The 13,482-nt window shown below is 35.7% G+C and overlaps 1 protein-coding gene across 1 annotated transcript in view; it reads right to left on the bottom strand.

The window, feature by feature from the left end:
• Nucleotides 1–13,482, bottom strand: part of FAM171B (family with sequence similarity 171 member B) — a 64,736-nt gene that overhangs the window by 21,356 nt on the left and 29,898 nt on the right. The window contains exons 2-3 of the mRNA XM_054562393.1: nt 5,886–6,119; nt 1,319–1,411 (exon numbers count right to left, since the gene is read on the bottom strand). Coding sequence (XP_054418368.1) covers nt 1,319–1,411; nt 5,886–6,119 — 327 coding nt within the window. The remainder of the gene's footprint in view (nt 1–1,318; nt 1,412–5,885; nt 6,120–13,482) is intronic.

The raw sequence follows: 13,482 nt of genomic DNA, 5'->3' as shown, positions 1-13,482 counted from the left end.
CCTTCGTCATACACCGCACAAATCTTTTTTTGCATTCCAGTTGCATTTTTACCTTTCTTGAAATAATAAAACATAATATACCAAAATTGTTGCTTATTTTCTTCCACCCTCATTATTAAAATGGCTACACACAAATTCACGAATTTTGATGTTATTTTTAAATGCACACTGATAATGGCAGCTGTCACAATACAATCTAACAAAACTGTTTTGAACGAAGTTAAAGACTACTAAACACTACGAGAGCCATCTTGTGGGATAAAATCAACTTTTTGGCCAACCCAAAAGCTTCTCTCTGCATGTATGTAGTTCTTACTTACTCTTCATCTTTCTACACACAACTCCACATCCTCCTACTCTGCCATGTACCAGCAAACTTGAGATCAAAATTTTGCCAAATGCCTTAGCATTTCAAGAATAAGAGATTCTACTGCAAGTCCTAGTTTAATTTTTTCCCAAATAATAGTACTAGGTTTTTTTTAGTGCTTTAGGAATAAATAAGATAGCTTCTGAAAATGAACCAAAATTCCAAAGAATATTCTTTACCATGACTCTCTTACAAACTCTTTTTTGAGGATTTACTGCCTTTACCAATTGTTCCTATTATGCTTTAGTCCTAAACATGAATTCCCCAATGCAAAATTGTCAGTTATAGAGGTTTTATATAATATGCAGTAAGAATTACAAAATGTTGGGTTTTCCCTTAAGGACTAGTTAAGGGAGGTGAAGAGGTACAGATGAAACTATCATCTTCATGGTTGTCAAAGCAAAACTGGAGGATACAACTTAACTCAGACCCCAAATAAGGCTTCCTGTATCCTTCCCCTTGGGATGTGGAAATGGGCAAATCACATACGTAGGGCAGATACTTAGCTGCCCGGTCTCGGGCCTTTCCCAAACCAGCAGCAAGATTAACACCAGAGACAGGAGTGAGGGTGACCTGCAAATCGGAAAGCCCAAAGGGCTGAGCCCTTTTACGAATTCAACCAACCACTAAAGCCCAGTGAGAGGTATGACTTGGAAAGAAGTCCAGAAGCTCTTTCCAATATTTCTAAAACTCTAGTGAATGTTGTCATCTGGGTGGGGCTAAAATAGTAAAGGAGAGACTGATTCCTGCTACACACCAAAAACATACTGCAGTTGAATAGTGAAATAAGACTTAGTTCAGATCAACCTATAATCAGTACTGACCATCCCTGATCAATTTAGATTTTTCCCACATTATAATCAAGATTGATTCATTAGTGAGGAAGTACAGTTTACACAATAACCACTTGAAGTGTTTACTTACTAGCTGAGCAAAAAGTGTTATACTTACCAGCTAATTTTCCAGTAATTAAAACAGTGTCTTCAAATAGCCATATATTTGCTTGGCTTTGCGGAAACAGTGAAAGTGTAATTGATGAATATACTGTGAAATATAGCACAATTAAAAGAGTTTATTAAACGTAGGGTAGGGGGCAGGGACAGACAAATATAGTTCTGTTTCAGCAGGCCCCAATAATCAGTGGGGAAAAACAAACTGTGACAAAAAAAAAAAGGAATGATGAATATAAAATATGATGAAGGAAAAAAAGGATCACAAAAAATTAAGATTAGAGATCTCTATTTTATTTTACTCATCTTTTCTATTTCACACAGTAGTTTAGCAAGGTGACTAATGATGCTCTCTAACACACACCAGATTTATGGTTAAGTTAAATACTTGAACAACTTTCTGCTATTTTTCTCTATATAATTGTTACTTACTTCCCTCTTATAATTTTTAAAAACATTTTTCTTGGCTCCATGATTCAAGGTTCTCTAAAATAGAGACTATATCCACACTTCTTTTTTAACGTCCCACGTAAATGCTCTTCTTCACACAGTATGATTTGCCAAACAGACTCTGAGTTGGCAAAGGAGGGAACAGTTTAACATAAAAAGTGATTCCTAGTAGTAGTACCTCAGGATGGGGCTGAACCAGACTATAAGAGTAGGCACCGGAAATGACTTGTGGGATGAGTAAGAGCGAATCATCAGGAAGATAGTAAATATTTCAAGATCAGGACCAAGGAGCTGGGACAAAAGACCATCATTTTGTAAGCAAGAACAAATCAAATAAGCTTACCAATCTCACACTAGAAAAATAAGTTTTGAGGAGTTACACAAAGCACAAATTCTCATCATCTCTCTCTCCTGTTTTTAAAATTAATAAAAATTACATAATATCCCTAAATCACTTAAGAGATGATAAAGCACATTGAATGGGGATATTTTTAATATTTTAAAATATTTCCAAGAGCTATAATGAGGAAGACAAGATAAAACAGAAAAAAGTATAGAATGATGTATGGTGGACATTAAACGCAATATATTTTTCTTCTTAGGAAGAAAAGAGGAGTTAGGAAAAGAGGACTAACTACCAAATAAAGTGTAATTTCAGTTCAGAATACATTAACATTTAGGCTGATTAATGGGTTCATTAGATTGGAAAGGAAGTGATAGGTAGGAGCTTGGACCTGGAGATGAATCTAATTAGGGCACCATCTCCTATTTGGATACTTTCTAGGTCACAGGCAGCCTAAAAGGGGCAGCTCTAACAGCTGCTTCAGGCTATTGAGCCTGAGGGGAATCTTTCTTAACCTCACTAAAATTTACTTTCAGATTTTTCACTTAAAAAAAAATTTCTGATTATAAAAGGGGTGTGAAGTGGAGAAATACAGAAAAGGGTAAGAAAGAAATGATGGTCCTCACAGTACCACCACCGAGACAAGCAGCAGTCATAATTAGCGTCCCTCGTTATGGATTTTCCTGTGATTTTTTTTTTAAATAAGAAGCAAGATATTGTATACAAATATTTTTTGCGTTTTCACTATACAGATAATATAATAAGCATTTCTGTCCCTCAACAAAAGTTTTCATAACATTTTCAAGGTCACATATTTCATTTCTTGAAGTAAAAGATTTACTTAACCACTACACTAATACTGTAAATTTATTTTAGACTGTTTACATTCTCACTATTATTATAAAACTAATATTTCAACATCCTTGTGCATGAGTATCTGTCAACTTTTTTTGTCTGTTTTTAGGACAGTTTACTAACAGTGGAATACTGGGTCAAAGATTATAAAGATTTTGAAGACATTAACATACACATGTCAAAACGGCTATCCAGATAATTTTGCTGATTTGTACTCCCACTAACAGTGTTTGAGAATTCTGATCCAACCTCCATCAGTACTGGGTATGTCTTTCTAAAAGCTTTTCTAAGATGAAAAATCTAAGGAATGTGTATTTCTTTTTTTTAAAGATTTTATTTATTTTTAGAGAGCGAAGAAGAGAGAGAGAAAATGAGGGAGAGAAACATCAATGTGTGGTTGCCTCTCATGGGCCCCCTACTGGGGACCTGGCCCTCAACTCAGGCATGTGCCCTGACTAGGGATCAACTGAGCAACCCTTTGATTCACAGGCCAGTGCTGAATCCACTGAGCCACAGCAGCCAGGGCTAGAAATGTGTATTTCTTTGGTGTACAAGTCTTAGACTATCAGGAGACAAAATATTTTGTCAGACTTACTTATCATTGGAATTTCCCCTTTTGAAAATTGATAGGTACTGATTTTGTCCATTTACCTTATTTATGCAGGGTCTTGGTGTTTTTGTTTTTTACTAATTTATATGAGTTTTTTGCATATTAAGGATATCACCCCTTATTGTTTACTATATTTTCGTACCTTCTCATTTGCCTTTAATTTATATCTTTGATGTACAGTTGTTTTTAAAAATTTAGTCAAATCTACTTTTTATGAAGTTTTGCATTGTTTTTAAGTTTACTCATATCATCCTAATAAAAAACACATCATTTACTATATTTTTGTATTTAATATGATCCAGTTTTCCACATTTGAACTCTGAGCAATATATTTTGGAATATGGATCCAAACTAATTTACTTCAGATAGTTAACTAAAATATCCCAATATTATTTGTTGAATATTCAGCCTTTTCTCAATGATTTATAATAGTACCTTATCAGAGATTACTTTGTTTAATACATACAAGTATCCGATTTGTATCACAGTATAATATCATATAGTTTTAATTTTGTAGCTATATATTTTAGTTTTAACTTCATAGCTATGTAATAGTTTAGTTATCTGGAATTACAAACTGCCTCTAGTAAATCTTCTTTTAAAGTGAGATGCCCAACATGAGTAGATAAAGATGTGGTACATATATACAATGATATCTTACCATCTGTGATAGCAAACATGGATGGACCTAGAGGGTATTATGCTAAGTGAAATAAGTCAGACAGAGAATGACAACTACCAATGATTTCACTTAAATGTGGAATCTGAAGAACGAAATGAAGAAAAAAATAGAAGCCGACTCATAGATACAAAAAATGAACATGGTTGCCAGATTCGGGGGGAGAATCAGGGAGGAAGAAGGATTGGGGACTGGGTGGAAAAGGTGAAGAGATTAAGAAGTATAAACTTGTAGTTACAAAATAGTCATGGGGGTGTTAAGTACCCCCATTTATTATTATATATGGTGCCAGATGGGTACTAGCATTATCAGAGAGATCATTTTATATATTATACAATTTACTTACCACTATGCTGTACATCTGAAGCTAATATAAAGTAATATTAAATGTCAACTGTAATTGAAAATCAAAATTTAAAAAATTAAGAGTAATTATAGCAAGGAAAAAGTGAAACAAGTTTCCCAGGAACTTTTACACATTTATTCTTCAAAATATATTATTTTTAAAAAAATTTGGGCTGACTCACATTCAGAAATTATCTTATTGAGTTTTTTTAAAATGCATTAAATCTAATCCTGTACAGTGTGGCTCAGTTAGTTGGAGCAAAGTCCCGTAACCGAAAGGTTGCGGGTTTGATTTCCAATTAAGGGCACATGCCTAGGGTGCAGGTTTGGTCCTTGATCTGGCACATATGAAAGGCAACTATGGATGCTTCTCTCTCATATCAATGTTTCTCTGTCTCTCAAGAAAAAAAAAAAGCAATGAAAAAATGTCCTCAGGTAAGGATAAAAAACATTTTTTAATGCATTAAATCTATAAATTAATCTGTGAGGAACTGAAATCTTAATGCTCAGTATTTCTAAGAACAAATATAATGTTTTTCCAGTTATCTAGGTCTTTAGTTTTGTTTTTTTTGTTTTTTTAGGTCTATCCATAACATTTGGTAGTTCTATTTTCCGCACAGTTTATTTCACTGTTGTTTTTTTTTTAAGTTTTCCTCATACACTTTTTTGTTCTTGTTGTTCTAAGAAGGATTTCTCGTCATTATTTGTCCTAACTAGTTATTAGTGCTGGTACTTAACAACATGTATTTATTGTATCAATGCTAACTTTAGATTCAGTAACTCTGCTGAAATTCCATTATTTCCACTAGGAGCACAACCACAGCTTCGTAGCCAGGCTCCCTGAATCCATTTTAACCCTGCTGTTGGCCTATTGATTATATACACTGTTAATTAAATTCAGTTTCCAAATAACTTACACTCGTTGTACTCATGAATCTACAATAACTGCCTTATCATTCAGCACATAAATCTAACCTGTTTGTCTCACCTTTCAAGAACATCCTTTCATCATCTGTCCCCACTTTACCTGGCTCTCCCCTGCTTCTCAGGAATCCTTAGGGCATGAGACTTGCACACAAGCTTTATACCAGAGCTTCCTTCAAGCCTCTGTAGGAGGAAAAAGGGCCCTAATGTTTTCTTCACACTGACACTCCTTTCTAACCTACTTTATATTGACTTCACATGGATATTCTCATTTTCAGTTGACCAGAATAAGAAATTCCCAAAGCAAAGAGAAAAAAAAATCATGTACACTCAGTGAAGGCAAACGCCGTCTAAGTGCTTACTTGGCATTCTTCCGGTCTTCCAAGGCAGAGGTGTCAACACATAGCCATCTTTGTAAGCAATAATGGTTAAGCTGAGTCCTAGTTTATAGGGTACTCTTATCAATACAGCTCCATTGTTTTTAGTTACTGTGGAATTTGTCTTCGTGTAGTTTACAAATACTTCTACAACTGCTTGACTCAGGTATTGGCGACTGATGATGTCATTCACCTGGACTTTCAGCATAAATACAGACACTGGAAGAGAAAAAGGCCAGAAATGGCAGCATGTTAGATCCTAGGATACATATGTCACTACACTTTAAAATGCCTTTTACACAACTGAGTAACAGCACCAAACTGCTAATACTATAGGAAATACATACGTATGGGTGAATCAATAGAGGGAGGTAAAAATATTCCAAAAAATTCATTTTTCTTCATAAAACTGAATAAATTTGAATTTATTATTAATAAGGCATGGAACTACTACTCAATTTTTTTTTCTTGCCAATTGAAAGAAGCAAATAATGGAGAGACAGGTTGTCTCCTCAGGAAAATACATTTTTACTTTTTCTCACTAAATCTAATCCTATCAAGTTATAGAGATTTAACATTAAATAAGAATTCAGTCCAAGTTCTTAGAATAAAATGGCATCGATTCAAATTCATTACTGCATGGCTAGCTCCTTTATTTCATTCTATTGTCTGGAAAGCAGGGGGTGTTTTTCAGGTCCAAACATGCAAAATATAAAATAAGAATCTTTCCCTAGATAATCAAAAAGCAGTATCCATCAAATATATGAGAAAACACAGTAACATAATAGATTAAAGAAAATGAGACATTAACGCCTCTTTCTACTTAAACCTCTTGCCTTACTCTTCAAATACAAATCTTGACAATGCGTTTTCCAGGGATAATATCTAACTTTGACAAAGAACTTATATCACCACAGAAATGCCTTTGCAAAAGCCTCCATCACAACATCTTTGACAAAGATGTCTTCTCTTCCACTAAAAATGGGCTTTGGAGCCAGTGAAGCTCCACCTCTGCCGCCCCCTAGATGTGTGACCTTGTTAAGTTACCTCTCTAAATCCATTGGCTCCTCCATAACGTTGAGAGCATAGTGACTACATTACAAAGTAAATAAAATGAAATAATGTAAATAAAGCGCTCAGCATAGTGTTTGGTTATCATTTAATATCATTATTAATAATAAAAATTATTACTTCACTATTGGAGGCGGCTTCACAAGCATTAGAGTACATCAGTAGGACTGTCTTATAAGGACTGATTATAGTGCTACACATTTGCACAAAAGACATTTTTACTCAAAATAATTTTTAGTAAGAACAACACAACAGGTTAAAAAAAGATCCCAGTCAATACTGACTGAGCCACAATAGCATCACTACCGAATTGCTGTTATGCCTTATCTACTTTAACTTTGTTAAAATAAACTAGACTTTAAATTGAATTTTAAATACAAAAACTAGAACCACTGTAACAATTGCCCAGTGCTATTAAGAAACAATCCTGCAACTTAGACACTCTTGTTCTAAGAGATCTGTTCCTTTCAAGAACCTAAAATGAGTTTAAATGTTATCCAAATATGATTCTTTGTATATTCAGACACAAACATATTTTAGTATATTTCTTCTTACATATGATAATAATTATAACTACAAGAAATGAAATGTGTCGTGGGTTAAAGAGCCAGGCATTCGGTTACTTTTTTAGAGCATCATTCCATTTACTCTTTGAAGAGTAAACCCTCAGAAAGATACTATCGTTTTCTTCATCTTATATATTGAAGTGCAGGTTAGAGAGAGGTGTGTAAACCAGCTATGGCCAACCCACAGTAGATGGAGGAAACAGGGCACAAATGTGGGACTGTCTCTCCACAAAGCTTGTGCTCGTAAACCAAGGTACTACAGTTGCCTGATACAGTCTTAAAAGCAACTCTAGTCCCAGTTTAGAGTGTGGGAAGAATTAATTGGGAAAAGAAAAAAAGGGGAGGATTATATCCTTGACAGTCGTACCTTAAAATGAGGTCCCATTAGTCTGTCTGAAAAATGTTAATTCCCAGGACAATAATCTTGTATATATTCAAATGTTAGTAGGCAGAATAGATGACAAGGCAAAACATAGATAACTGAAGTTTATCCACACCTCTGCTTTCTCAGAATTTTAACAATAGTCAGCCTTGAGGGAGGTTAAATTATTTGTGAGTCACCTAAGTCTTGCCTTAATTCCAACTATTCCTCACATTATTTAACTATTTTCTCATCGTATCAGCAGTCTGGCTCATTACTATGACTTCACTAAAATAAATAAAATCATGTTTGCAATCATTTAAAGTCAAAATATGAAAAGGACTGGGAATAAATATATATTCCTGGTGTCAAGGAACATAACATCATGTATATTATCACACACACACACACACACACACACACAAAAACCCTAATGTCCCTTTTTAAAATACGGAACATCAAGTTGTTTTGCCAATGAAGAAACGAGAATTCTGACAGGTGATGCCAACAGCTGCCAGTCTCACAGATACCGAAAGGCGGCATCAGCCTTCGCCAGTCCCTGTGAGGGACTCCGAAGCCGCCTTCACAACCACGTCACAGTGAGTCTTGGGGTCACACTACTGAAATTAATTCAAGGAATACCTGATCGTAATCATCATTGAGAACTTAAATTGTTTTATGATAACAGCAATTAAAAAGCGAGGAAAATGTATACCCGTACACACACGCTGATGCCAAACCACGGCTTCAAACTCCAATGGGAAATATAACTCTTGGGTAAAAAATAGAAGGTTGTAACACATAGGACATGATGGGCTCCTAGACCAACTGTACCTGAGTAGGTCCACTTACTACAGAAAACGATATATGTGTAGAGGTCAAGTAGCTGCCAGTCTATTCAAAACAGCTGCCCCAGCCACCTGCTCCTAACTCCTGAGACAAAATTTATTGAGCCACTGGTATAAAGCCTCTAACTAATGTGGGTCAGGTAGACTGTCAGGAGCTCGAAGTGTGACTAAAGATACACAGAGGCTAATAGAAAATTTAAAAAATAACAAAGAAAAAAAAAGATGCACAGAGGCTAATTGTTGGTGAAGCCTAACCATTTTAGAAAGTCTGGGTTCCTATCCACTAGGCTTCCAGCATTTCCCTGCTCCTTCTCCTTCCACAAACTGGGCTGTGCAGCCCCACCTGCTGATCCACGAGCTCTATCATAAGCCTTCCTAAAAGTCCCTTTACTCCTTGTAGCCAGAATCAGATTCTGTTGCCCTCTTCCAAAGCAAGAACATAAATGATAGGGTACAACTGTAAATAGAGGATATTTACTAGGCTACTCTCTTACAAGAGAGGGCAAAGGAAGGAAGGATAATGTTATCTACCAAAAAATATGATGTATGAGATGAAAATGGCACATAACTGCACATATGAGATAAAGACTGCGCATAACTAAAAGATAAGGGAATCAGGATTCCCTATTAAAATTTGATAATGAGTCTTATTTAAACGAAGTGTACTTAAAATAGCTGCTTCAACAGCATATTCAGGAATGGAACGCAATAGAGAATTTTTATTAATCCATTTGCTGCATAGGTTAACTTCAAAAATTCTCAGAGCCTTTGGATTTGTGGACAAATTCCAGGGCATAGTAAGATCTTAAGCTAAATTTGTCTTTTAAAAAACTCTGCACATTCCATCTGTTTCATCCTTGCAAAAGTACCATTGCCAAAATAAGACCCACTAAACCTCTCGACGTCCTGAAGCCTGCTTGATTTATAAAACGGTTTCTAAAACGTTTCTTAATCTGCAATGCATTTTTTTCACATGCAATAATATTCATATCATAAATTTGATGAGAAAATGAATTCAAGATCAGGAAAAATGATTTGCAAAGGTCAAATCTTGGCTACCAAAATCAGTCTTCATCTCTAAGGAGATCCTTTATCTGCAACTTAGAGCACGGGGCCCCAACCCTTCTGGGTCCACGGCCTGTCAGGGACCAGGCCATGAGGGAAGCGCACTTGACTCAGCCTCCTGCCCAGCCCCACTCCACCTTCTGCGGAAAGACCAGTCTCTGGTGCCACAAAGACTGGGGACCGCTACCTTAGAGCACCTTATAGGGTTAGCACACAAGGAAGGCCTGACTAGGAACGTCCTTTTTAGCTCGAGCTGGAAAAAAACTACTGATATTTGTGTGATGCACTCATCACATCCAGGGTTAGAAACTTTACACAATACAACCATGAAACTGTCCATGTTCCTCTTAATACAGACGTGCAAGATATTTCCCCTGATTTAGAGCAAGGAAACTGAGGTTACAATCACACAGTTAAGAAAGATATCAGCAGGGTTAACAGAGAAGATTCATCTGACTCCAAGTCCAAAATATTTCATCCACACATCTCTCATTGAAAACCTTAGAAATTTGGTTTTCATCATTATTTACTAGCCAACCCGTCTCCTCCAGCCTCCCAGCCAGTGCTGAGAAGGAGGTGCTGCCTCAGGGACCCTCCAGGTTGCTCACCCTCCTTCCTCAGCCTGGTGTGTGAGGCACAGGCCCACCACCCCGCCCCCGCCCGCCCTCTAGACGGCAGGAAAAACAGCATAAATACAAAACAAAACAAAACAAAACCTCAACTGAAAGCCTGGTCAAAACAGTTAAAGGGGCACAAACAATTCTTTTCCTCTAAATGAAAGAAAAAGTTACAAAGAATTACCTGCCTAAGACTTCAAATAGGATGCTTCCGACTTCTGTGATGTCAAGAGTTTGACCAGGCAAACAAGGCCGGCAGCCAGAAGCCACACACACCCATAACAATCCCCCTTAATAGTTTTCTCCTCCAGGAAAAGTACATTGGCAATTGGATTGGACAGATTCTGTGATTAAATACATGATTTTCAACAAGAGGTGCTTTTGTCTCCATAATCTACTTACTCCATTGTATTTTCAGCTTTGGAGGCACATATTATTTTCTCTGTCACTTAATTATAACCATTATGTCTTGCCCACATAATCTTCTTTTCAGTATGTCACCATTGGTTTTAAAATGGTTCAATATCAAATGATTTCAACTGCATCCTTAGAAAATATATAATTTAAATGCTGAGAAAAATAAGTAAAAATAAAATACGCATCAATGAGCAAGGTCCTAGAGTTGCTGGGAAAGATTTAAGTATTTAGCACAGAATTACAAGTGCTGTTAAGTGCTGTTAATGAGAATGACTAAAATTCAAAAGGTAATAATAAACAGGTGTAAAGAAATGTTCTTGAGAAAGCGCATCAGAACCAACATTATATTAAAGTTTTGCCATAGGATCCAGATAGGTAACTCAAAGTGCAGAAAAGGTTTAAAAATACTGCTAACTTTTTATTGGGATGACATCTAGAGCTTGAAGTGGGTGAGCTGAGAAATTACAATTTCACCTCTTTTCAAGAGAATTTGGCATCATCTTATTATGTAGCTACCATTATATAGGTTTCAGCTGTGCCCATGGAGAAACCACTTATTTTCAGATTTCTCTACAAAAACTAACCTGTTTTTCCATTGTGTTTCAAGCATCTACAATAGTTTCATTGTATGTACAACAAATATTTTCCTCTCTAGAAATATGCCAAAAATATAGTATTTAAAGCTTTATATAACAGATCAAATTTTTAAAATCTAAAATATCTCAAAAATAAATAAATTCAAAAACCATATTGAGGTTTATGCATTCTAACAAAAACTGGGAAAAAATGAAGAGCACAAATATACAGTGAAATGAAATAGCTGGTTGGGAACAATTTGAAATGTTCTCCTACATTAATTTACCCAACAAATGTTTACTGACTGCCTACTTTTGGCCAGATTTGCACTAGCTAGGTATTCGGGGACACAAACATTAATAAGACACAGCCTTATTAACGTCCTCAATAAACTTGAGAACGTTTATTCTGAGGAAGCAACATATGACAAAAATATAATTATCTGCTCCTATCATAAAGAGGTTTTTAAAAAGCAATATTGAAATGCAGACAAGAATTTTCTATAGTACCTAATACAGTCTGCCATGAAATTAAGTACAAATTAATTCAGAATCAAAATGTATAACAATTCCTATAATAAGTATCAATCTCAAAAAAGAGATGCCTGCCCTCCTGTGTTCATTGAAGCATTATTTGCAACAGCAAAATAGCTATGGAAACAACCTAAATGTCCATCAGTGAATGAATAAAAAAAATATGGTATATGCATACAATGGATAATATTCAGCCCTGAAAAAAAGAAAATGCTGACATGCGCAACAACATGGACATACTTGGAGAACATCATACTGACATAAGCCAGATATAAAAAGACAAATAACATATGATGTGACTTATATGTAGAATCTAAAATAGTCAAACTAACACAAGCAGAGAGTAGAATGGTGACTGCCAGAGGCTGCAGGAGGGGGGGAAATGGGGAGATGGTGATCAAAGGGTATGACATTTCAGTTATGCAAGACTTAGTGTAAGTACCAAAGACCTACTATAGAGCATAGTGCAGATTGCTAACAATACTGTATTATCTACTTAAACTTCCCTAAGAGGGCAGATCTTACTTAATTGTTCTTACCACAAAATAAATAATAATAGGGGCAAGAAACTTTGGAAGGTGATAGATATGCCTATGACCTTGATGGTGATGATGATACTTTTACACATGTGTACTTATACCCAAATTCATCATGTTATGTACATTAAATATGTACAGGTTTTTACATGTCAACCATATGCCAATAAAGTGGTTTAAATAAAAATACATATCAAAACGGTGGGTCTAATATACTTTAGAATCAGTTCACACCATCATTTTTTAAACAGGGAGAATATCAACATTTTGAGTTCAGATCTCCAAAGGTCCTGCCCATTCATTCTCTCCTGTTTTCCACAATCTGACTTGATGGTAAAGACACTGTCAAATTTCTGGCTATGACCCAAGTCAGGCTTTACTGGGGGCATTCAGAGGCCTAGTTCACTCTTCACCCACCATTTTCATATGAGATATTCAATCACAGCAATCTTAGTTTAGAGCTAGCTATACAAAATATCTTAAGATGTAAACAGAAAACACCTAGTTCCAAATTTAAACATCTGTGTATTTAAAACCTTTAGTAGAGACATAACAATCATGGGTTCACTAAGAAATACCAATTAATTCCCAACTAGTTAGCTTTCCATTCAAAATCTAAGATCTGGCGACCACCTCCCTTTCTAGCCTTATCTAATTGTACTCTGTTATCAAGATTGCCAAATGATACATAGCCTGCCGGCCAATTCTAACTGCTGCCTATTTTTGTAAATAAAGTTTTATTGGCACACTGCCACATTATTTATTTATGTATTGCCTATGGCTGCTTTGGCTGTAATGGCAGAGTTGATATTTGCATCAGAGACCATATGGCCTGCAAAGATAAATTATTTACTACCTAACATTTCACAGAAAAAAATCTGCTGATCTCTGCTTTATACCAGCACATACATGGGTCACCGGTCATCATCTAAGACCAACCCACTTCTTGCTATAATATTTCTTCCTTTCTTTTATCCGAAAAGTCTTTTTTC

The sequence above is a fragment of the Pteronotus mesoamericanus genome, unplaced genomic scaffold, assembly GCF_021234165.1.
Source record: "Pteronotus mesoamericanus isolate MK-2021 breed Mesoamerican mustached bat unplaced genomic scaffold, CSHL_Meso_final scaffold_651, whole genome shotgun sequence".
NCBI classification, from domain to species: domain Eukaryota; kingdom Metazoa; phylum Chordata; class Mammalia; order Chiroptera; family Mormoopidae; genus Pteronotus; species Pteronotus mesoamericanus.
Note: the sequence above shows the minus strand (reverse complement) of the source record. Positions and strands in the feature narration are given on the sequence as shown.